Source organism: Apaloderma vittatum, unplaced genomic scaffold (genome assembly GCF_000703405.1).
Source record: "Apaloderma vittatum isolate BGI_N311 unplaced genomic scaffold, ASM70340v1 scaffold1266, whole genome shotgun sequence".
Lineage (NCBI taxonomy): Eukaryota > Metazoa > Chordata > Aves > Trogoniformes > Trogonidae > Apaloderma > Apaloderma vittatum.
This window is the reverse complement of record NW_009722086.1, coordinates 16503-43662: the sequence shown is the minus strand read 5'-3', so window position 1 is coordinate 43662 and position 27160 is coordinate 16503. Positions and strand designations below refer to the sequence as shown.

The 27160-nt window shown below is 37.4% G+C and overlaps 1 protein-coding gene across 1 annotated transcript in view; it reads right to left on the bottom strand.

Moving 5' to 3' along the window:
- ZFAND3 (zinc finger, AN1-type domain 3) overlaps nucleotides 1–27160 on the bottom strand; it is an 80497-nt gene that overhangs the window by 36926 nt on the left and 16411 nt on the right. Inside the window, exons 2-3 of the mRNA XM_009871617.1 lie at nucleotides 12683–12862; nucleotides 2206–2271 (exon numbers count right to left, since the gene is read on the bottom strand). Of these exons, the coding sequence (XP_009869919.1) occupies nucleotides 2206–2271; nucleotides 12683–12862 (246 nt within the window). The remainder of the gene's footprint in view (nucleotides 1–2205; nucleotides 2272–12682; nucleotides 12863–27160) is intronic.

Here is a 27160-nt window from a genome sequence, read left to right as displayed (position 1 = left end):
AAGCTCTTCCAAGCAGAAGAAATGTAGAATACTTACAGAAAAGAGGCTTTTATACAATATGTAGTATTGACAAATACTGCTTGTATCACCTAAATAGCTTCCCAGGATGAAACACTAAGCTGAAGTGAATGTAGTGTTAAATATTCACCTATTCATAGCCTACTGCTTATTTCCAGGTAATATTTTGCAGCCATTATTTTCTTGTCAATTCCTAGATTTGTATGGATTTCCAAATGCAGACTTGGAAAACATGGTAATTTGTTTTTAAAAAAGGAAAATTTGCTGAAAATTCAAGCTCTGGAGAAGAAAATTTTAACTCCTCATAACGGGTTTGTTAGTGTAAGGGACTACAAACAAAATATGCAGAACACCGAGCAAACAGTGCAAAAACATTGGGGGAAATTGAGGTAATATAAAATCATTAGGTTTAGTTGACTGAAAATGAGACTTGTGGCATCAAATTAAGATCCTGTTTTCTTGCAAAAGAAGTCAAATGATTAACAAGCATGTAGGGACCAAACACTAGCATAAACAAAAAATAAGAGAACTACTGAGCAAAGCTCAGTATATTTTGGATATTTTGGCTATTACATGTATTTATTATATGGACAGTATATTATGGATATTTTTCAGCATGTCTCGTAGCATCATCTGCTTTATGCTAAGAAGCTTTTACTGTTGCCATTTGACACTGCAAACAGTGGGCTTAGCTGCCTTTTTGCTAATCACATTTTGTTTAAATGTTCCTATAGTACTCTCAGTCTTCAGTATCTATAGTCTCCTACAAAGCTCTTAAAATACCATGCAATGACAAACAGTTAAACATTGCAACAGCTAACACAGAAAGAAAATACAATTTAGTAATAGCCTGAGCAAAGCAGATCATTTTGCAAGGGATACAGCGGAAAACGTTGCGTCCTGTTTAGGTACACCTCCATGGCTATGTAGAAAAGAAAATCCACAGTCTTCCTATTCTGATGAAGCTGGATCCAGCATCTTCCAGTGCCAAACTTGAGAGTTCTTTGGCAAATAATACTCACAGCATTGTCACAGATTATTATGAATTACCTCAGAGGTCTGTATCTGCACCAAGAGCAAGCTAATGCAGATTTTCCTTAACCTTTCTTCACGCAGGCCAAGCCAACGTGCATCATCACACATTCACTGCCAGCTAGCAGCACACATATATGGAATAGAACCATAGAATGGCCTACGCTGGAATGGACCTTAGAGATCATTTAATCCAACCTCCCTGTCATGGGCAGGGACACCTCTCAACTAGATCAGGCAATACATGGCGACCAAACGGGGGTAACTACAGTTCAGCCAGACACAGAGTAACTTACAACATTTTTTGAAAGAATGACTTCAGAGGAACTTTACCTTGAACTCCCTGAAAGAATAAGACAGGAATACCCTTCCTGCACACTCAATCCAGCTCAATTGGTACATAAAGGCAAATACAGACAAAGAAATACTTTGGAAATACAGACTGCTAGAACATTACCGCAACCTAGTCACCTGACACTGACTCCACAGGAGGTTGTTTTCCTACAGTGGAGCTGGTGGAAAGGATCACATGTGCTCTCCTTAATCCATGCAAAACCAAAGTAGATCTGAGCCAATGGAGGTAACTTGGCTTCCTGCCTCAATGAGTGCTCACATGATTCTTCATGACAGATCTGCTGCAGAAGCAGCAGCTTCCACTTGGCAATGACCTGACATGTTACTACCAAGACTAGCTCTGCAAGAGATTCTCCATCCATATCTTCCACATAGAAATAAAGTCATCAAAAGACCTAGAGCAGGTAACATCTAGTCTCAACGCAAACATCATCTTCCATCAGGGAAAGCAAAGACAACATACACCAGTCTTCTACTCAATACTTTGTATCTAAGGGGGGGATTTCCAGAACACTTATCTCAATCATGACATTTAAATCAAACTGATTACTCCTGTATGTCTTATGCTTACAAAGATTAACTGAAAGCATAGTATATTTATGGAATTATGTTTAAGAGAACTCTGAAATGAACTACCTGCCATACAAATCCTTTTCCATATACACTTCTGGCAGCAAAGCAATAATATTTATTTCCATTTGGCATTTGCCAGATATAGTTACTACCCTTGAGTATTAAACTATAACTACGCAGCTACGTATCATGCAAAATTTAATTCCTCGATCCCCACAAAACACATACCTGAGTCACAAGATCTTTTGGTTGGTGTGGTTAACGAGGCATGAGCTGTACCTGTGCATGGCCCACCTGGAAACAGAGAAGATCATATGTCTCAAAATACCACCTATACTTAACATTTACAACTACATCAAGATTATACTTAGGAATATAAAATGCTAAGGAGCACTTGTCTTTGGAAAGTACACATGGAAGGCATCTACTGTTCTCAATATTTCTTTTCTAGTCAAATCTGAATGTCTTGCACTGAAAAAAACAGATGAGAAGGTGGGACAAATAGACAAGTTATGTTAATGTTATAATAAAGAAATACCTCAAGAGGCAGCTTTAGGAAAAAACGTACTGTAACTGCAATTCTTCCAGCGTAGACAAAGGTATGATTTATGCCAGAACAAAGCTAGAAACATATCTAACCCACAAGTAAGGCAGAGGACGAAAGGATTGCTTTCCTGATGTCAGCAGAAACCTTGCCACTGACTCCAGCGAGAGAGTAACGTTGCCTCTTATCTTGTTCTCATGTTTTCAAAGCATGGCACAATGGTGACAAACTCTTTCCATGTTTAAGTCCTTTTTTGTTGAACTCTGGACTCTTGCCCAGTCATCTGGTATCTGCTTAGTAGTAAATTGCTCTCTGGCTGTTTTCTTAACATGCATCATTGTTGAAGAGTTCTCCAGAGATCTTGTTAAAATAGCAACCAATTGAGCGTACCCAGTGACTTGCAGTAAAACCAAATAAATAAATAAAAATCAAGGTTATACAGTGAAGCCAAGACAAATTGCCTTACCAGTGGTAATAACATATTATAGCTTTGATAATTGGATATTACAGATTGGATAATGCTGGAGAGCCTGAAATTAAGTTAGATCTAGTAGAGTTTGGCTATCAAAATATCAATAATCAGGTTTGCACTGGACTGCTGGTGATATATGAGTACTATGCTGGCAATACAGGAGAGCTTAGCGTGATGGGACAATCTTTAACACAAGTCTTCAACCCCTGAAAAATATTTTTCCCTTAATTTCTTTTTCCAGTCTTCATGTGTCTGGAAAGTAGCACTGTGGCTTTTAGCAACGTTTTTCTCTTTTCAAATATTTTCAAGTCTGGCCTGGTAGTAAACTGTTTCTTTTTGATCTTCTCTGAGATGCCTTCCCTTGAAGTTTATCTTTCGATTTTTCAGTAAGCATCAGGTCCTGGTTAACTCTGTCTACCCTGTAAAACTCAGAGCATTATAACACTAGAAAGGGAAACAGGGAAGGAGAAATTTCTGCAACTGGGAGGGAATGATCTGAGGGAATTATTTCAGTGCATTTGATTTCAACGAAATGCATTTGGCAGCAAAGATCTTGCAGTTTTAGACTTTCAGTTTTCCAGAGAAGGACTGATAAGCTTCCTGAGTTTTCTGTTCTCCCAAAGTGTCCCTCGAGCAACATACACCGTTTCATAACCCTGCAACAGGCAATCTTTAAAGGAGTGGTTACAAAGGCCAACAAGACAGCGTTTGGCCTGCAGGCAAACTGAGGCAGCTCATTAGGGCCCGGCCTGAGGTGAAGCAAAGTGAACAGGACACGGAAACTACCCCGAACACACGACTGCTGCAAGCGACAGGCAACAGCATCAGCAGCTGGCAGAAGTTACAGACCGTGTTGCGAGGTATGGCTGGATTTTGCAGGGTGGTGAGGAGGGAGTTGGTGAGAAGTGGCGGAAATCGACAGGTAAGTGGAGGGGAGCGGTGGGACCTCCCCACAGAGAGAAGTCTGCCTACAAGAAGAGTTGAGCTTGCGTTTGCAGCAAGGAGCGCAGCGAGGCATGGGCTGGAAGCCTTCCCTGGCCAACAGGAAAGCATCCCAGATGGATGGATCAAGCATCCTGGTTCCACCACGGTGATGCCCACTGCAGGCCTGACAGCACCAGTAAGCAGCAACCAATTTACAACAACAAGAAATGGTTAAGTATGCTTAGCATTTTTATACAACATATCTTTTTGTAGGCTAGAATAGAAAAACCAAAAATATCACCTTGATCTATGTTAGTAATACTATTGAAGATGGCTCAAAAATGCCTAGGATAGGCTTTTGTGCATTTCGGAAGAAAATCCACACTGCAACAGAACCCTTACCATGTTCTGTATTGAGGCCTTTTGGATATTCAGAAAAATTACACAGCAGGGCTGTTAAGTCAGCCTCAACTTTCAAAGACCAAGTATATAGTATTTAGTTTCATTAAAGGATTTGTACAAACAGTATTTGTGACAGGATATGGAATATATCAATATATATACAACAGGGTATATTTCAATAAACTGACTCTAGACCACAGCTGCTGCTTAAGATGTAGCAGCTTTTTTTTTAAATAGTTCTAGTTACATTCACCCAGTTTTTACTGAATAGACATTGACAAGCATCATCACTGTGGACTATTAAACAAGATTAATCCTTGCAATTATTGTACAGTAAATATTGACATTAATGGATACTTTCAACATACATCTAAACATGAGATCTTTATTTCTCACTTTCCAAAGTACAGTAACTTGGTATGTATTCCGCTCTACACCGTGCCAGAGTTTTTCTTTTATTCATCTTCCTTCATTAGGTATTACTTTCATATAGCTTTGATTTGTACAGCACAAGAGTTTCAACAAAGAATATCTTGGGATTGATTTGCATGCACGTACACCAGTGCCTAATAACCAGGCATGTCCTCTGCAGAACTTTCTTCTGCTACAGTTTCTTGTTCCACCATTAAAAATGTCATGCATAATTCAATACTATGTAGTATGGGCTTGACTGCACAATTCTACATGGAAGTCATTATGTTGAATCTTTTGGTATATATAACAGGTAATACAGGCATCTTTGCATTATTTGAAACAGGATAGGATATTTCCCACAGCTTTGATAAAAATTCTGCAGGAAACAAAAAGGGAAGTGGGAAAACAAAAAAACAGTCCTTCTTGGCTATACACAAAGACAGGCTTAGAACTTAGCGTGATCCAGGATATATCTGCACCTTCCTTCCCAGAAAAATAACTGTTTCAAAGGAATTTAACTGTGGTACATGAAACACTTCAGTGCACAGTGAAAGGCCACACACATCTAGCTTCTATCATAACCCACAGAGCTGTAGACTGCCTTTTTTTCCCTCAGCACAAACAAGAGATTAAAATGGAAGAATAAAGGTATCTTTCTACTCTATAGCCAATTAACAGATTAACCCTTCTGCTCCTATTTTTTTTCTAGTATCAGGTTTCTGGCATTTGCAACTCCTCTTCAAACAAAAGCAGCCAGTGCCCAGCAACAACTTAACCCCAAGAGAAGATAATTAAAAATGCAAAAATACTACGAGCTGCTATGTTTTTGGATTCTGAGATCCCTAGGCTTTCTGTAACTTACTGTTAACTGTACTACAAATATATCTATTTGGAAAAACAGTTTCAAAACCTGTTTCTCTGCTAACTCTCTAAACTAGTAAAATTAGATATGTATTACTCCTATTTCTATATATATGTTGATATTGATATTATTTAATATTATAGACTCTTAAAATTTCTTTGTTTAAACTGACCTTTAGAATGCTTTTGTACATTGTCCACCTCCCTTCCTTCTGTCCTGTAGAACATACCTGGAGTCAGGGTAACTTCTCTGGCCCTTCCTGAAGTCTTTCTAAATTGAAGTGACTCCACTCACTCAGAAATTCCTGTGCAGGAAAAAGTGAAATACTAGAAGAGCCCCCCCACTTCTTGCTGTTCAAGGAAGTGCTAAGTTTGAACCCAGACTACATGTGTCAAGTGTATTTGAACAGCACTTGGAAGCACTTACTGAGCAGAGGAAGACATGGAGAACAGAGTGAAACCAACCTTGTGCAAAAGTACAAAGCCTAAGATTACAATAACACACTGAAACAATTACAGATAACACAAACTGCAAGCCAGGTAACAAACAAACATGAAAACGTTAAGTGAAGGAGCCTGATGCTCAACAGCACTTGATCACAGTGACATAAGCACACGCAAACACTCCTTGGAGCTTTCAGTATCGTGCTGATTCCTTCCCAGAAAAAGCACAACAACTCCCTGCATGCAACTGGCTGGAAGTCGGTAATAAGTAAGAGCTGAATTTCCTTGGACTGCAGTGTTGTGGCCAGGATAGGGAAAATTTCGTGGCTATTTTTAATACAGGAAAGAACCCACCTTTGGAAACCTGTCCAAACCAGTAATCTAGTTGTGTGTTTCCTGAATTGGTAAAGACGTAATCCAATTATCTAAGCAATGGAGTTTGAAACCAGTCATTGATTACAAACACCAATATGTAAGCAAACAGGAGCATAAATCTCTAAATTCAGTCTGCAGGCAGAACACACTCTCTTTAAGGAAAAAAAGCAAACGAACTTTATAGCCTTTAAGAACTGCTTATTTGCTACAGAATAGGTAAGATGCATGATACTTAATGTCACTACTAAACAGATAAGAGGATTATATCACATGCAAATGCATACTTTTTAAAATCTAGTTTTACAAATCTGCCATTATATACTTTTGTGGATTTTTATCTACATGCAGCTTTTGGAGAAGAAAGTGAAATCTGGATTGCTTTGCTGCTGCTGAACAGTTGGTAAATGTAACAACTATAACACAGTAAACGGAGACAGGATAGAGATTCCATTTTTTTCCCTGCTATTGCCTCATTACATTACCTGATTTTCCTCAGTTTCCCCCTTTGCAAAATAGACATGATAATTTCCTAATTAACAGGTGTAAGCTAGGGTGTAAAAATCTGCTTTTGGAACCAGTAGTTAAATGATAGTTTATAAGTAATTTTTATGTAACCTTGATAGCTGTGCAGCTCTAATCCACATTTTTCTTATGCGACTGTGTTTCTGTTTCATGTTCCATGAGGTCCTTTCACTGTAATAAATGGGACCCTAGGATACACTGTCTACTCTGCAGTGTGAAGCGACTATAAATCAGAGAGAACAATTAACAGTGGTACTATTCCATTGGTCTTCATTATGCTTCAAAATTATCATGCCACAGATGTGGAAAGAAGTGTTCATTTCATAAATCTATGTGCCAGATCTTGGCTTAAGATGAAAACAGAAGAAACAGAAATATTCTTTAAACGAAGCTGGGACTGTAGGGATTAGATTGAAGCGTACAAAAAGATCCTCGTGCCATGAAAACTTGATGAAGGCGACATTTCTACTAGACACTTTTGTTCTATATTCTGTACTGGCACCTAATACTAGTAGCGCTTCTCAAAAAACAACTCAAATAGTCCATAACTCAATATGGCTTTATATTTGAAAGCTTTCTTGCAGACTCCCAGACAAACAGTGTTTGCATCGATACTAAAAAAGCATGTATTTTGTGATGAATATTCATAAAAATCCAGGTTTGATGATAACCAAAATGAAAATCTGAATTAGTTTTAATTTTAACATTAAAAACAGTACCAAAATGCTATTTGCATACAGTGTCTAATAAAAACAAAGCTTTAAAAAAAATCCCTTATGATGTAAGGCACCTTTACTGTTATATAAATAAAAGAAAAAGCCTGAGAAAATAGCTACCTCTTATTCTGTAGCACAGAAATCCAAAGATAACTAGTATATAAAAAACCAGCCAGGTGCATATTCTATATTAGAGGTGTGTCCCCCCTTGCTTTGATACAAGATGCACAAAATTGAGCACTTGTAGAAAGAACACATGACAATCTTGTGAGTTGACTAGAATTATTCACCACTACCCAGCTGCACCTTTCTCAGTGATGTTTGGGTACAACTTTAATTGCAATATTAAATCATGTGGGTCAGGTAGGCTAGTTTTGTGCCTCAGAATTATTATTTTAAGCTATTGCATTCTTTTGGATCTCAGAAAAAAACGTACGAAGTTGTATCAGAATAAATCAGGTTAGCAACAAAGCAAATTATTTCCTGCAACCACCTGTGGTGAGCATAACAAAAACAGGCAGTTAGCTTAGTCTGTTTATACCTGTAATACCTTACAGAAGTGGGTATGCACGTATCTTTCAGTCAGAGATGAGCCAGAAAATGAAGTTCCCTGTAGCCTGAATTAGAAAAAAATGACAGGATGTACAAAATTGACTCCTACTGCAATGAGTGACTGACTTCTCAAAGCCAGGTCATTTAGAAAAGGATAAAAAGTAGAGCATCCAAGAGCAGCTATCATTTTAAAAATCACTGTCCTTACTTAAAAGGCACAAAACACAGTTAAGGATAATACAAAATTATTTTCAGAGCATACATAGGAAAGCTGTCATCACTGACTGCTGACAAAATGGAAATGCTGTGAAGTCATTATAAATCGGTAGAAACCTTTTGCATAGTGTCAAAAAAAGGATGCTCTTATTTATCCATTTTTCATAAGGTTATGTTGAAAAAAACTGACATAAGATTAGGTTTTTTTCTTCCAGAGACAGAAAAAATATCATTACTTTTCTAGTACTATAGTCTATGCAGCTTTTTACACAGTCATGCTTCAACAAGCTGTGAAATTCAGAATATAAACATCCAATAGGTAGGAAAAAAACCCAAAACAACAAACAATCTCTCACCTTTCTGCCAGAGATCTCTTACAGAAGCCTGGTGCATCTCAGTCCCAGATGTAGTACACCTTATGTACATAAAGTTATTTCACCAAAATAACTTTATAGTCAGAGTTATTATGGTGCTTCAGCACATGCAAATGCTCAACAAACAATGTTTTAAAGCATTCTCCGATTTTCTCTTGCGCATTTAAGTGATTTGAGATAAACTAATAATGTTCTAAACACTTAATTTGACATATAACAGCTAAAATTCTGGAGGGTATACAATAACTAGCCAAAGTTTACAGACATTCAGCCCTAAATCTCATATTTAGGCATCTAAAATTCAGCACATACAGAGGTTAAGGTGTGATCAGCAATCATCACCTCCTTTCTGGGCTGAAATCACTGTATTTTTTGACAATTATAGTAATAGCTCAGTTCTTTGTGTATCTTCATACAAAGTCTTCAGTGTAAAAATGTAGAGCATTTAACTGTTCTAGATATAGCAGATATTCCTTTTGTCCTTTTTCATTCATGGTTCCTGCTAATTCAAGGAGGCCAGGAAGAGTTAAACACATAATTAAACAGTATCACATCAACCAAAGCTCAGAACAACTGAAATATCAAATCTGATCCAGCTGCCAGAGACGGAGTTGTTCACGTTGACATTTCTCCCATCACATAACACCACAGTTAGTTTTAAACCTGCACAGCATCAGCTTTAGGTCTACTCACGCAGTGACAGAAAAAATAATGTGACAGCCTCAAAGAAAGCAATGAAGGCTTGAAACTAAGCAAAATTATTCCAAGTGCAGTGTGACCTTTTCTCTACCAAAATACATAGAATCTTCCTTAATAAGTCAATTTTTTTTTTAAAGAGTGCTGGTGGGTAGAGGTAGGGAGAGAGAGAGAAGGAAGGGCCATTGTCAAATCCCTTTTTCTCTGTCTATTAAAAATAAACAAAAACTCTGCCCATCCAGTAAGAAAAAGGAATCTTTGACAGAGCAAGCTGCTCATATGGTGACTGACACTGAAATAACCACCATTAGGGCCTTCTAAATGAAGAGAGGAGATGGAAGGGAAAAAAGACAATAGATAAAAACTTCACGAGAACTTGAACAGAGAAACTTTTCTGTACATAAAGCACCAGAAGAACAAACATTAGACTGATTTAACCATCTATTGAGAAGCAACGTTAAAATCCACGCAAACCTAGACTTAATAAAGCTATATCAGTATCAATTTACTCCTCGTCTCCAAAAGCTTATTTCTGCAACTGATGAGACCTGAAGGTTCTGCATAGAAAAACAAAACTCAAAAAGCATATGGGGGGTGGGGGGTGGGAATTCTTGGTATGTTCACCCCCTAAATTGCAACACCATCCTTTTTAAATTGGTGATGAGCAATACTTCATGAAAACAAAACAAAGGTGAAGGAGGAAAAAAAAAAGAAGTCCTGAAGCTTGATTCACTTTGTTGCATAAATATTTAAGGCATTTTTCTTGATTGTAACTGTGAGACTGGGAACTGCCTTTAATCTACCGGGGGAGAGATATCAGCAATCAGGTGACTGTGCAGAACTGAGTGGCAGGAGACGGAAAGTCACTACCACGTCGTTGTGTAAATTCAGGAATGCAAATGCAATTTTCACAGAAAATCAAAATAGTAACAAAAGAAGGCAGAAATGCTTGCTTGCTGTCAAACTGAACTCCTGCAAATTGCAGTCCGTGGAACTTTCGTCCTATGTCATCCATTCTGTGCTAAAAAAAGAAATGGCTACTTTAAGTACAAAAAAAATCCCTCACTTTCTCTGACACAGAATATGACTCTTGCCACACGAGATTTCTATGGCTTTCTTCAGTTGTTGTAACATGAATGGAATTTGTTAATTGCCTAAATGACTTACTGCAATTCTGTCCAATCTGTTTACCCTCTGGATTCAAGTATTATGGCAAATGCTTTGATGTCAGACTCTCCTGAAAAGCTTGAAAGAGAAGAAAGGGGAATGGAATACACCACAAGAATCCTTCCCAGTACTCCACTGATAGGGATTACCATAATGATTCCATACATTGATTTCTGGCAAATTACCACAATTCTATTCAGAATAGCACAGAGGTGTACATCACCAAGACGCACTGCAAAGTACCAATCTTTGAAGAACACAGCTGTAATGAGAGCAGTGCATGCTTCAGAGAACTTGCTGCAAAATAAATATCGCACAGAAAAAGACGCTCTCAAATTAAAATCAAAAAGACATTTAAAGTTTGGGCATTCTTCATTACAGGAAAGAATCTGCCATGCTGAGGCCATTATCTATCAGAAAAGCTCCATCTGTGTGTAATTATTTCTGATAAATGATATTAAGCTTCATTAAAGAGGTAGTGGGGATGTGAGAGAAGGCAGAGAGCTCAAGCTGTAAATAAATCTCTCCACTGTATTTCACTTAAAATCACCCCAGCAGGAAGTCATAAAGAATTTTTTTTATAGGTAATACTTTCAAATGCTCTGTAGGCTGTGCTGCCTAATATCCATCACCTTCAGTGTATGTTCACAAGCTTGCAGCAATTCAGGATGAAGGACACTGTTTAATTTCCTTCCCTCCTTCTCATTCCTGTAATCACCTTCCCACTTAGCCCCAGGTCCTTCTCAGCCACAACAGAAACAGTTTGTTGTAACAGAATTTAATTCCTAACTGAACAAATTTTCAGAAAACCTGACCCAGTAAGCACTGGAGCAGCACCCTGTCAACAGTAGAACCTGGCTAATAAGCAGCAGAAGTGCTGGAGCCCACTGCCCTGTGATAACCCAAATGTATTGCTAAAGCATCATATCTTGCTGAATTCTCTAGAAAGGTTGTTTTAAGGCCTCGTTTTTACAGCAGAGTAGTTTCCCCTGAAGAAGTACTGGACAAAAGGAGAGATGGGATAATGTGTGGTGAGCAGCAACTGTATGTGAAGGAGAGACAAGAGTTACACACCAAGTTTAGTCTTATTACAAGAACTGGTATCAGAACATTCACATTTGAACACTGCTGTATTTCTAACAATATTCTCACATATAGACAGAAAACAATAACTCAATTTTAAAAAATTACTTTAGTTAGCCTAAAAAACTACCACAATCCCAAAATGACACTTTGTGCTTTGTCCACGGCCAATCTGCATAAGCAAAAAGAACATACACACAAAGTCTACATACCTGTGAACAGAATAAATACTTCAGCAACTCAGCAACATCATCCTACATAAACAGTTAACACAACCGAAAACAAGTGTTACATAGCAAAGACTTTTAGTTCTAGTGCTTTGTCAGCATTACTTCCAGCAGTTGCCTTAACACCAAAGAACTGGAGTAGCTCTTGCAGATTTCCTGCTAAAAAATAAGTATGTTTTTCTCAGTGTGTACATCTATTTACCAGCAACACCATAACCTCAGCTTAAGAGGAATTCTCTCAATAGAGCACCTTCTAAAAATAAAACTACAGTTGGAGGAAAATAAAACTACAAATTACATATTTGAGTTTAAGCTTTAGAATGTAGAATTTAAAACAATTTAATAGTGACAAGATGAACTTATATAGAGGTTTAGAGTAATTTAAAAGACAACTTTATCTCACTGTGTTTGCTAACTTCCCAGCTTACCTTCAGGGAGAATTCTTGCCTGACTGAGTTCAATAAAAGACATGGGTTATGAACGAAGAGGTGGATTGCCACATGAAACTTAAGTTTCATGCAAGTAATCTAGCAGCAGTCTAGATAAACATGCAACGAGTTAAAGCCATAAATGTCTGTTTTGTAAATTACTTCTAACCTTTCCCTTCACCCTAAGACAGGGCATTTACTTCCAAAGGGAGTTGGTGAAACATAAGCCTGAGAACAAAGTAAAATGTTTATGCCTGCTTTGCTGTCGCTTAGGACTCGTGCACTTACATTCCTCTTTGCTCGGTGAAGTTACATTCAGTTCTGTCAAAAGTTGCTGGTTGGAGTTAGCGGCCTGCGTAGTTAGAGAGGTATTGCTGTTGTCACTGTTCGTTTCTCCAGAGAACAAATCTGACTGGCTGTTGCTTGTGCTGGGAGTAGAGTCATCATCTGGCTGCTTCTTCTGGAAATCTATCAAAACCAAGATTTCATGTGTCATCTTACTTGCTCAATCTAACAGTCCAATTTTATGCAAAAAATCCCACCTGAACAGCATTAAAGAAAAACAAACCCCAAAACCCTGCCAGAGGTATGATCACTCTGATCATCTGTATATCTCATACAACACAGAGTAGCCTTCGACTTTTTGCTTCAAATTTAAAATATCCTACAAGTTACTGTTGCTGAAGAACAACAAACACTTTCAGAATCACACAAAGTTCTCATTTCCCAAGCCATTCAAGAGCATCCAAAGCTCACCACTGCGTGTATCAGCATACAGCACATGGCATCATTTTAAAATAGTTCACACAAGGCAAATAGAAAAGCATAAAGGAACAACCATGCAATCAGGGAAAAACTAAGGTATGTAATAAAAGTACAAGGAAATGTTACACTTCTCTAAAAACAATACTTCTCACTGGCGTAACATAAAATCCCACCAGCGAGAGTTTTAGCAGAGCTATTATAGACAGCATGGGGGAGCTAGTGAGGGATTGCCTTTCCATCACTGGTTTGACGAGGCTTTGGGTGTGTCTAGTTCCTCCTTCCTTAACTGGTAGTAAAAGTTACTCACTGAGCTATGATGAAAGAGTCAGATATGGGAAGTAAATCATTGCAATATATTAAAGCTACGGACAAAGGATTTTTTTTCCCCCCTCATTTTGGTCAGCAAGTACCAAGTCAGCCTAAGTCTCCAAATGACCCTCACAGTCCAAATTCCATTATCTTCAAGAGATGCCATCCTCAGGCTTACCTTGCCTCCAAAGCCTCAGGTTTTGCACTTCTTTCAAAAGCAAATCCTCCCTTGAGGGATTTTTCCCAAACCCACAGTCCTGATACCTGACTGATTACAGCGTTAGTCTTAGTTCCTATCAGCAACACTACTGGATTTCAGTCCGGATGCCCCCAGAGAACACCCCTCCCAGCCATGTGGATTTTGGTTTGTTTAACATTCAGTTACTGTCACGATGCAAAGGCACCTCTGCCTTGTAAAGAGGCAGTTGCAGATGAAGTGCATCACCACTTGGTATTCCTAAATATTTCTTTGGAAAAATGACATACAAAGGCAGAACTGATTCATTATGCAAACACATATATAAATCAGTATTCGGTTGCTCATTAATATGTCATGACGGAGAGGAAATCACAACAGTCTATAAATATTTGTGGATGATGGCATGTTAGGAACACAGGTCACCAACATGACTCACTGGGATCGGGAAGTACTACAGTCAAACACTCTGTAACTGCTGATTTAGAATTTAATTGATCTGCCAGAGAAATTAAGCTGTGATTTCTGCTGTGGAAGAATCATCCAGAATTCCAGCTTGGAGAGAAGCTCAAAGCCAGGGAGCAGGAGGAAGGAGACGACAGACAGGAAATCATTCACCTCCACAACACAGCTCTGGAAAACAGTGGGATACTTTTTGTCACGGATGAGTTACTGGACTCAGGAAGCTGTCCTATTCAGGCCTTCCTAGTTATCAACAAAGTTTCACCTACACTGGGCTCCTGGATATTATTAGTGTGTTTGTGCAATCAAGAAAACTTCCAGTACTTGGGATTCTGCACCATCCACAAACAGACAGCTGCTGCAGTTGGAACTGGAGCCACTGCCCCAGAAAATATCCAACTCTCCATGCCTCTGCTGAGGCCACAGTCCTGACAGCTCACAGGAACCACTGGTCTATAAATAATCATACAGAAAATAAATGAAAAATCTCATGTTGCCTGCAAATATAAGGCAGCTCCAAAGAGTGTGTTCTACATGAGACTGCACCCAAGACAGAGCAGAAAAGTACAGCTGTGTTGTGTGCGTGTATCAGAAGCAGGAACAGAGTAAAAATAACAGTTATGCTCAATATTACAGACTGTGAGCAATCTACAAAATGCATTATAAAAGAAAGCACAGAGCTACAGAACAATAGATACTATGAAATATATTAAAATTCAGCAACTTAAAAGTTCTCAGCCAGTGAGTTTGGGTTTTTTTCCGTTTTGTTAGAAAGCTTCAGATACTTTATACTCACGCTGCACTGGCTCAGTGCCTTCCACAAAAGGCAGTTACAGAGAAAGATAAAAAATGTTTTACAAAACAGTCTATATAATAAAAGTCGTAACAGTCCTTTAATGACAGCATGTTAAGTGTTACATTGTGTCTTCCAAAGCTGCAAGTTTAAGAGCACACTGACCAAGGTGGCTTGTTTGGGTTTTCTCCCTGAGAAACTATTCACTTTTGCAACCTATTGATAAATTCTCCAAAGAGAGTATAAAAGGCTGTCAAAAATGATCATTCAGCGACAGCATTTTCCAACAAGCTTACCAGTGAAACCGCTCAGAGCTGTCACACACCAGCAAAATCCTGCATGGCAGTTAAATGCTCTTTACCTTCATGAATCCAGGACCCCATGTTTGAAACTAATTTTTACTCAGACTGCAAATCAACTCGCTCTCGAAAAAGTCTTAGCCTGCTCAGTTGTGTGGAATCAAAGAATATCTCCTGTACCCTCTTTTGAACCACCTTCTCACTGAAGACAAGAGTATTTGAGGGAAGAGTCGAGGCTGCTGATTTCAAGCGTCCAGGACATACCAACTGTAACGGAAGTGGTACCACTGACACTACAACGATTTATTAACAGTTGCCTTAGTAATGTGTTGTTGACAACAATACCGGACCTATTCAAGTACCATAGTTTACGTAATAAATTTGACCTAAATTATCAACAGATTTGTTAAATATTGCTTTGTGATTTGTGGTCCGGTATTTACCTGGTACAAATACATATCTAATGACAGACTGGATTAGCTGTGTTATATTTCTTCTGTTAACCAAGACTCTTGTTAAGATGAATAACTTGCACATCACCTTGATCTTCTCCCCAAGCACAATAAAAGCTGGCAACGATTACACAAGAGCTGTATCTGAATAAATCTAGTTAAGCCTTAACTGCTTAACAAATAAAGCAAAACAAAAATATGCACACAATGCAGGCAAGATCCTGGCAGGTTTTGAAGGGGAGGCTTTATTCTGATTAAAATCAGAATGTACTTCTGTTGACAGAACAACGACCTCTCCTAATAGTGTCAACAAGGAAAAAACAGAACAAGAGCTGGCAAGACATTAATCATCATTTCCAGAAGCTTCTATTTAACTGAAGATGCACGCAAACCAGTTAAGTATTTTTTTATTTCATTTTTACCGAGACTTCTACTATGCTAGCAAAATCCATGCCAAAATGCACAATAGGCCAAAAATCTGTCAAATCCATGTTCCCCTTTCCTAGTTAACGAAATGTAACTCTTTACAGAAATGTCAGCTGGTACACAGGTGTAACAGGAAAAAAAACATCTCCATTTCTCAGAAAATAGGTTTTGTCTGTCTTCTCAACATTGTCTCCTTTTATCTATTGCCTTCAGGTTTGGGGTGTTTTTGTGCTGCTGTAGTAGTTGGCGTTTCTTAAAGTGCAAGATATCCTGGTGTTAGTAACAAGGTGGAGCCAGCAACCAAAATAAAATGCGAATAATAACATGGGGCAATAACAGAAGATTGATCAATAAATCGCACGAAATACTTCCAGTAAACTTACTGCATGGCGGAGAAGTTGCTAGTAGTTAAGCACCAACACTGCACATCTATTCTAGCTCAAAAATCCTTTTGCTTTGCTGAGTTTAGGAGTTCTCAGCTAGCTGAGCAGCAGAAAATTTCAGGCAGGGCTCTCATGCGCTTGATGTTAATATCAAAAGTGCAAATTTTTGTTTGTTACTAAATATTTCTTTGTAAACAAAACAATGACTACTGCATATATAGACATGATACAAACATTTCATATTCTAGATATACAGTGAATTCAAATAGTTTAGACTAAAACAAGCCAGATTTGTTTCCACAATTCAGCAGGTTCTTTTCCAAGATCACCTTTTTCCCATTTGTATTCATAAAACAATATCAATAAAGAAAGCCATTCCCTTTGCAGCTTCTGATTCTAACCTGTAAAACCAGGTGTCACAGAAAATCACATCTTCTGCACAGGACTAGAACTCCCTCGCGTATTTTTGCAGTTACTGTCACCAGGTTAGGGTGAGCAACCAGAAGAGCTCACCTTCCCAGTAGGTTCATTTCACCCATTACCTCAACATCAAACTACCAAATATTTAGAACATCCACATCTTCTGCCACCAAAAACACCCCCAGTTCTGTGACACACATAAAAAAATCAGACAGCCCCAATTCCACTGTTTAGTTTATTTTAGGCATCAATATCCAACAAAATACCTAAGGAAATAGAGAGTCCTCAACTTCTGCTTAACAGTAAGGGGTCTGTAAACTAAGCAGGGAACAACCCTTTAGCTTCTGGTTAGTAACTTCTGTGACTACCATCAGTTGAAACTCAAGGTAAAGGCAAATATGAGCAATATCAGCATGCCATATAACACATTTTATTCTGAAAGCGACAGTCATGTCAAAATATGACCTGAAATTACTTAATGCTAAACCAGAGCTGCTTCTCATTTGCATTGATGCTACGGTATAAGAAATCATAAAATTTATGTAACTCCCAAAGAGTTTAAACTTAAGCTCTCCTTTTGGCTTATTTTTAGTGCCAAGGTTACAAACACTTCCTATTCTCTGGTCTGTAACGATGTTTTCCTTAATAAAAAAGTATGCAAATAAATCATGGATGTTGCAAGAAGCGTCAGAGTAAACAGCATGCTAAGAGGAGAAAATTGGTCTTTAAAGCTATTATTTTAGTTGATAGGCAATATTGCACCACTCCTTTATCTTTCAGTCCTAGAGCTCCCATAAAACTTAGCAGTGTAAACTAGCAAAAAAGTTACTTAGAGAGCATTTGCTTCTTTCGCTGCATTAAATATGCAATCGGCGCCTTTTTTTTATTAATAGAGCATCTTGTTCTTTTACAGAGCATAAATTAACGTGTTCATGTCTCACTATACATGTCCTTTAGGATCCCAATGCACACAGTAGGCTTTTACCTTACTCCAGTCTAATCAGAAAAGTTCCACACTTAAAACTAAATGCATTTTCAAAGTACTTCATGGGAAGTAACACAAATATTATCACATTGAAACTGCTACAGTGAAATGCTAAAGTTACTGCACCATTTTACGGAAAAACTGTTCAAATGCAACAAGGGAATAGTCCTTGAAGAGTCTATTGACTTACTGAGAACTCTTCACTAGACGTTTTTGGTTCAGAGCTTATTGAAGGCATGCCAAGTGTCATTCACATATAACTACATTTTACATAACAAATTAGCGTGAAATGAGTAAAACCTTTCCTTTATGTAGATATCTGAATCCAATCTACGGCTCCAATAATGGACCAGCAATTAAATTCTGGGAAGAGAGATTTTGTTCATTTTTAGGCACTTTTTTTTGTTTGTTGTTTCTTTTTAAATAACACAGACGTGAAGAGGCACTTGCCCACTTGTAGAATAAGCACAGATAACTTGCCTTCAGGGGAATTCACCATAGAATTTGCAGAAGCATTTGTAGTAGAAGACAACTGAAGTCATAAAATGGAAACAGAGGTAGAGTACTGTACAAAATTATATATTTATAAATAGAACATATACACATATAAAAAAAGATATGCCTTAATACATTTACAATAATAATAGCAACAATAAGTGGATGAATTGAAAATTTGACTAGGGAGTACCAAATACCTATTGCAGTATATTCTTGTATGAGCTACCAGCAGAACTCATTGCTTTCACAGTTAAACACAAAGTACAGGGAAAATTAACAAACCAACAAAAATATTAGAAGGATGATTTTCTAGGGAACTGAAAGCCATTCAGCTCTTATCAAGCTTTTATTCACAAATACAATTTTTTCACTTTTTTCCATATACTTTTCACGTTTTTGAAGAAAAACTGAAATGATTTCTTTATGCTCAAGCTATCCTTCACAGCTGCTATACTTTTTTAAATGGCAACACATTGTTAATAAGATTATCAAATACCATTGTGATTTGCATGTTGCACATACCGAGTTTTTAATATACATTTCATTTGTTTTTCAAATAAACAGAAAAAAATACTAGAAAAAGGACAGAACAAACACAAAATATAAAATATGGATCTGCAAGGGTGGCAAACAAGACAGAATATAACTGCAATTACATGTATTTATCATTCAGGAATTAGGATCAAGTAATATAATAAGATTGTCATATTTGTAAAGTCACTGAGATGTTTACCACAATCAGGTTTTTTTGTTTGTTTATTTGTTTGCTTTGATGATGTTTTATTTTTCAGTAAGTCTGATGACATTGTGTTTTGAGATGTTTTTCTCTTAAAAAAAAGGTAGCCCTTGCTTAAAGGTGACATTTCATAATAGGCCTTCTTCCTCCCAGGTCTATAAAATTATTCTCCCCCAAAGCTACACAGGAAGCTCCAGATTTGACTACCAGTTTTTAAACTATTATTTAGCAAGCAAATTCATGAATAACTAACGAACAAAGCCTAGCAAGAAAACAAGCATAATATTATTACATATGACATTCAACTTAAGATCCAGGTCATTAATAAACATACAGGCAGACATCTTTTTAAGGAAGAGAAATGCAATTTCGTATAAAAGTGAGTAGAAGAATATACAGGAACTGTATTAACCAGATTCTAATACCTTACATGACTGCCATGAAAAAAATTGCCATTTTTTCAGCATGTGATCCCACCATCTCCAAAGCAGTTGTGAAATCCTGAATTGATGAAAAAGGCATTTCATTATCATCTATCAAAGTATCCTCTGAAAACAGCTTCTTCACGGAACAAACTCTCCTTGCTCTGCCTGGTAATAACAATTTGCTCACCGTAACTATTTCAGTAGTGACCAAGTAAAAGGTCACTGAAAACCCCTGTAACGAACACTTTAAAAACCCATGTCACATTTCCTATTGTGAATTCAAGTATGTTTACCGTATTTCAATTAATATTTCATTATTTCATAAAACTCACCAACATAAAAAAGAATAAATATCATTGTCTGTCATCACAGGATGCAAAGTACTGAAGCTATGAAGAGTAAACTACTATTTTAAAAATCCACTTTGAATTTCCTATTACAGAATCCCTCAGGTCTACATTAGCATTCATACTTTAATTTATTACACAGCATGTATGGTGAGAAAGTACTGTATAAAGGTAGTATTACATTGCAAAACTTAAAACCAGTGAGTGGCTAGCTATATAGCACCAGCAACTGACAGGGGAACTAGGAAATTAAGGCAATTTATTACACAACTAATTAAGAATTCTTGAATCCGTATCAAAAGATATTGATAATAATACAACCCAAGGGGGAAGCACGAACTTTTAAAAAACTGTGGAAAACAAAGCGACCCCTCCTTGATCATGACTGGAAGAAATATTTGATTTTTCAATGATACACAGAGTGGGAATTCATTTGGAAGAACACCTACCAAAAGTGGCCACTAGTAAAACACCACCTAAGTGGGCAGTTCACTATGGACTGCAAAGGCAAAAGATGGCAATGACAGTAATTTGACCAACTTTAGGGAGAAACAAGAAAAGGAACTCTGGTACCCAACAGTCAGGAAAATTATAAGGTTATCGAATTATTCAGTAAATCTAACTGGCCGCAGCTATTGGGAGGATCCACTTGGCATTTAAGAAGAGCAATCATTTCACATGATCTGAGGGTAATACGGCAGTGGAGATATAAGAGAATTAAGTATAGGAGAGTTTTAAAAAAAGTACCTGGGGAAAACATCTAAGTAGCTGTGATCTAGAGAACTTAATTCTAAAAGACGACTTGGAAAAAGTGTAATGTAAGCGTTTAAAAACAGAAAAGACAAAACTCTAGACAATACTCTATAAAGTGCAAGTTCAGCATTAAGAGCAGCACAAAACCTACAAAAACTGCAGCTCTACCACTCCCCTAAACATTTGTATCTTTTATCTCTAGAATTCTTTTAGACTAGCACCTCTTTATGAAACTAAACAAATCAGAAATGTCCCATTTCAAATTAAATCCAGAGAGTGATGATGCATCAAAATCCATGTTGCTAAAGAGGGATCAGCACTCATTTTGATTAGAAGAATCTGATCCATAAACCAAAGACTTTGCAACAGGAACACGTCATATGAAGTAAACCAATGAAATGAACTTCTTGAGGTGCTTATGTAGTAAAGGAGAGATCTTGAAAATGGGACTGTTAACTGATAGAAATAGAATTTAATTACCATTCATATTTATTCTGGACACTTCATTTATCAGCCACACAGGAACTAATATTGTTTTAATCAAAAAAATGTTTCAATTAGCTTTTCTTGTACTGGAGCTATTTTTTAAATCACCTTATCATGCCCTTTCCAATACCTAGAGAGAATCCTTCAATTTCAAAGCACATGTCTATTATTTTTTAATTAATTCCTCCAGTCTAATTGCTATGGTTTCAATTAAAGTGAGTATTTGCCTCATTTTCTGTCAGTAATAGTCACATTTACCGTTCAAGCATTCCCAAACATTTGGCTATACTAAAAATTGTCAGGATTTTCAAAAGCGATAAAATGTCCCTACAGAAAAGTAAACCTTTCTAGTAAAAATGCTTAAATCCCTCTCCCAATGCAGTTCCCTCTCCCTCATCTCCAGTTAAGGCACCCTAGTAAGCACCATTACCAAAACTCTCAAAACATCGATCAGAATTACTCATTTAGCAGGGTCTCTTCTCCAGTCTCCTCTGACCAGCCCAGAGGCAGAGCTGAAGACCATTCTGGAAGAGGAGGGAGAAGAGACACCCTCATGTCCTGGCCTCACCTCCCCACAGCCAACCCAACCATATGACACACGTGTCTCTGAGGAAGTATTTTGTCACCATTTAGGTTTTACCACTAAAGCAACGAATGGTGAGCTAAAGTGTAAGGCATGAGCTTCTTCCCGCTCTTCTCAAACTTACTGGAGTCTGACGCTTCTTGTTGTAACAAATATCATGCACAATAGGCTAGAAAAAAGTGTGAAGAAGAAACCCAACTCAACCCCAACTTAAGAACCCCTTGTTTATTTTCAGCACACTTGAAACCCATATATTTCTTTTCTAGATTTTAGTAAGAAAAATATAAATACGTGCAGATATCAAATAACTGACTACATAAAATAAGCACTGCTTAGGTCTCTCAAGTTTTGAGTTAATAAAACCAAAATTCCTACCCATTTGTCTTCTAAGTGAAGATAGTAGAAACATTAAAGTCAATGACAACACACATTTTCATTATTAGCCAATCAATCCTGAAGAAAATAGCTAGAGTGCATCTCAAAATTTAAAATCAGTATAAAATGGCTACAAAGATAAGTCACTTAGTAAGTTCATGTCCAAAGCTTATGGACTTTTTATGTTTTTTCTTACAAATGCTGACCATTTAAAAAACTAGATGCTCCCCTGATTTCTTTACATTAAAAGAAGTGTAGAAAGGTAAAAGGAATAGAAGAAATACTATCCCCAGAATGATGTATGCCTGTCCCCCCAGTGGAAAAGACAGATAAATACAATTCAATTCACTTATCTTTTGTATAGCAAATACATGTGAATTTAAAGCATCTCTTCTGATGATGAAGTGACCCTTCTGCCTGTCAGTGATGGAGGGTAACTGCTGAAACTGGCTACAACGCATACTTGTCTGTGTCTTAATATGGAAATGAATAGAAAGTGAGATAAACAAAAAAAGCACGAGAACAAAATGATCCTTTTGCTTCTCACATCCATGGTTTGCAATTTGATATGATCTGATTTCTTGTGCTACCACTTGCAAGTTACCAGAGATGAGAAAATTAGCCTTTTGCCAGTGCTGTTTCCAGAACACTGGGGTTGCAAATGGTTGTTATTGGGCATAATAGATCTGGAATCCCTTAAACAGGAGTCTTCACTAGCAAAACATCAATCTCAAAATCAAAGCAGCAACGTGCTGACATTGAACAATACATTAATTAAAGGCCAGTAACGTTGGGATGTTGCACATGAAAACAGATTCTGTGGCCAGGCCTCCACGTTCCAAGTTTTGTTTCTGTGAGTTAAACGGTGTCACGGCCACAGAATTACAACTCCTACTCACAGAAAGGCCTCAGCTGTTTTGCTTTTCATCTAGAGCCTTAGAGAAGATTTCCAAGGCTTCATAGACTCTTCTGTTAATGACATACAAAAAAAGCAAAAACTCTTTAGAGCGTTCAACCTCGGCGGGGAGGGGAGAAGAACAGTTTCCGTTATGCTCTGAAAGAACAGAAAAAGTAATCTGAAAATGCTTACTAAACAGAAAGGAAAACAAGGATGAAAAATGTTATTCTCACACATTCAGCTAGTTTTTTTACATTTCCTGAAGTGCAATGGCCATGAAAAGCGAAGAACTAAAACGTCCTTTCAAGAAGTTTTTGAAAGCATTCTTTGTTATGCCTAAACAGAGTTAGAAATAATAATTATATAGCCTCTTCAGGGGCTCACTGTCCGCAGATTGATAGATTGAACTCATCCCTCAAGCTTATAGAGAAAATCTTAGAAATTATCTGTTTCTCGGCATTAACAAACTATGAGATAAATAGTTAACAACCTTTCTCCTCCCGTTAGGGTGGCTAATTGTGTTTCAAGCACAAGTAATTACAGGCATTACTCTGGAAACTAACTGAGGACCAGCATGGCACATACAACTGAGATCAAACAGCTAAATATGAATAAACTAAAGGATGAATAAATTTTGGGCAAAATACGAATGATTGATGGGAGCTATTAGTTGTTTCGTGCATGCTCTCCTAACTACCTGCTTAAAGCACAAACATCCAAGGAGTCTATCCTTACAGCTCAGCCAAATGGCAAAATTCACCCGATATCAGCAGCAAGACAGAGGTGTAGCAGAAAAATTTTAATTAACTGACAAACTCAGAATAAACTGGGTCAAGCAGCCCAATCCTGCCCCTTCACACTCAAAGAGCTAGAGTGCCAGGAAACCCTATATGTGATGCAATTATCTTCCAGAAAGTGTTCTAAGGTCTGAAAGGCATTCCCCATCATGAAGTCCAGTTCAGTGTGTTGATACAGGAGATTAAACTATGTAATGTCTACCACCAGAGGGAGGTGTTCCATTATATTGCATTTTCAAAAAACCTTCCATCCCTGCACATTGATTTCAATGCTATTTAATCATCATGAGTAGGGAACAAGCTTCCTTCTTTCTGTAAGGACACTTTGGAGAGTCTCTTGTTACATATATCCACTTTAGACTAATTACAGCTATGGCAAATTTGATTTTTTATTTAAGAGAAGCGACTTGGTAACTAATTCATCATTTCCATCTCAAACAATCAACAAACCCCCTGCTCCTTATCTTCTCTTTCTGACCCACAACACAAAGACAAGAGAGATGCTCATCTTCTGTATGACTAGGGATCATTACAGACTTTTTCCAAAACCAAAACTACCACTATTTCTTCAGTGGGGAGGAAAAAATAAAAGTGAAGCGTCATCACTTTGGTATCTTGCATGTTCAGCAAATCACTAAACCTGAAAGATACATAAATAAAATAGGAGAAAAGAAGAGGCAGTTGCAGAAGCATGATTGATACAATTTTACCTTTGGTAAATTCTACTGTGTAAATTTGTGGGAATAACCAGTTGTACAGTTTCCTAAAAGACAAAGGAGTAGGGCCAACAATGTCTAAGTGCAGGCATTTGGTTTGTGCACAAGCCTGAGCAGACAGAGGCAAACATCGCTGGAAAGAGTCAGAGCACCAACATGAAGACAGAAACTACTGCAATATAAAGGGCCTAAATAACTCTCTTGAAAATCTTACTTGCCTTTGTTGCCTACAGCAGGCAATGCAGTGATGTATAGGTGAGAAAAAAATAAAATCCCTCAATCCAGCCATATTGCTTTACAATCCATACTGAACACATAAAATCAACCCCTTTGTGTTTGAAAAAGGAGAGTTATATGCTTCCTATGCTACAGAGCTGAACAGCCAACACCTGCAAGATTCGAAACAACAACAAATGTAAACACCAACGAAAAAGGGAGAATTAGATTTGTCTGTGTGTATCACTTCCAATACAGGGTACACCAAACTCCAGGCTTCAGGAGAAGAAACCAGTCATCCATTGCATTGGCTATTTCTACTTAAAGTCTGCAAGTTCTTCAATATATGAACTTCAGACGGCAGCTTTTATCAAGAGACTCTCCAATGTTAAATCCGATCTTGCTGGAGAAGCAGAAATACGTTAATAAAAAGGGGGAGTAGAGTTTTCCCTATTAAATGGGTTTTGCTTGGAAACAGCAACAGTAAATCTAACAGGTAATACTCTGTGGCTGACTTTCCACTGTTGTTCTTCATCTAAAATGCTATAAGGTAACATTTTAATACTGCCTAATTGTCTCTATGTTAAAGTATCTCTGAGGAAAACAACTTCAGAAATTGTTCTTCTGAAGGATGCATTTTATTCTCATAATCACATAGTAAGACAATAGTGACAGGTAAGACACCAGATACATTTTTATGTCTCTATATATACACAATAAACTTCCAACAAAAGAAACATATTTAGTTCAGGCCAAAATGGAAGAAAAATTATTTTTTTTCTTTCTATTTGGGAAAGGAACACTACACTCATCACTTTTATTCATTCACTTTCATTCTCACTATGGGCTTGGAGTACCTCTAGAAACACAATTTCCACACACACAAAAATGTTTTATGTGTTTATTTAAATAAAAAATGGGCTGCACTAGATATTCTAAAAGTGAACTTTAAGCAACTTTTCTTTTTCTCTTACTTGTCAAATGTTTCTGTAAACATTAATATATGAAGATTCCTGGCAAATAATAGTGGCAGCTCAAGTGAAAACAGGAGTAAAATGAAGGTAATTCAGATGCGTGCATCAATCCACAGCCTAATGTTTGAGATTTTTTTCCTAGAACTAAATTCCAGGTTGATGCATGCTTCCTCCAAGATTTTAACTATGAAATTAATTTTTAGGCTTACATGTTAACTGCACTGATATTCCACAGGAACTCAAATCCCGTTAGGATTGAAATTTTGAATCTTAAATCTTGTTTCATAAAGGCAAGTCTTCTGCAAATTTCCAGCACTTGACTTCATGAAGACCTAAGAGTGAGTGTTCCTGGTTATGCCCTATCTTCTTGCTGCCAAATTCAGAAAGCATTAGCACTACAAACACTGTGATATGACACCCATGTATTCAATTCCAGCAACATACTCCCTTGCTAATTAATTTGTGACCTCTGCAACTGACTCTGGATTTCAATCTATAATCTCCTCCAGTTCCCAGTTCAGAACATAATTCAGTCTTGACTGCAACACTGGTCTGGTTTCCTGCTTATTTCTTCATTTCCAAGTTCCCCAGGCTATATTAGTATGTGTCAGCTGCATCTGGGATAAACAGGGTGGTTATAGAAGCTCAGCTTTCAATTATAAGATTTCAATACCTCATATTTAATTTTAGGAAGAAGACTAATACTTCACAGACATTTACACTAACAGCTGTGCTACTTCTGCTTTGCCTACTCAGTCCTCAGTTGAATTCTGCTTCGCCTACTCAGTCCTCAGTTGAATTCTGCTTCATTAAATTACCACCAAGCCAAGATATGGTCATGATGCTGCTTGAAATAGTAGATTTAAATTTGTACTTTTAAAAGAATTTCTGAAAAAAAAAACAACATACAAATCTGTGCCCAAAAGAGACCACAGTGGCAGAGGCAACAGATGAGATCCAAGCTTCTGTGGTAAGTTCAGCTGGATTATTTCAAGCTGCTTTATATTGAACTGTGTACCATTTAGTCAGAAACATCCTATGTTCTGTGCCTGAAGGCCAAGTTTGTGTTGATCTTTTCAGTAATTGCAAATACACTTTCAATGCTGTTAACTACATGTTCGCAACCATTTTGCAAGGGTACCCAATTGCCTTTAGAGACAGGGAAAGCTGTGTATGAAAAAAATTAAACTACGTGTCAAATTTCATGCTGGAAATGCGTGACAAAAAGTCAGGAAGCCTACATTCATTTCCAATTTAGGAACGGGTTTTTTTTGTGATCACATTTTTTATTAGTTTTGAGAAGTTTCCCGTTTTCTTACGGTCTGGCATCCTTGGCCATTATTGGTGACACGGTGCTGGCTAGTCATAGCTTTGGCTGGCCCTGTACAGACATTCTTTTACTCAACTTCATGAATTATTTAGAAATTGTTCACTTGTGAACAGGAAGCAGTTTGAAGACAGCAAGCAATACT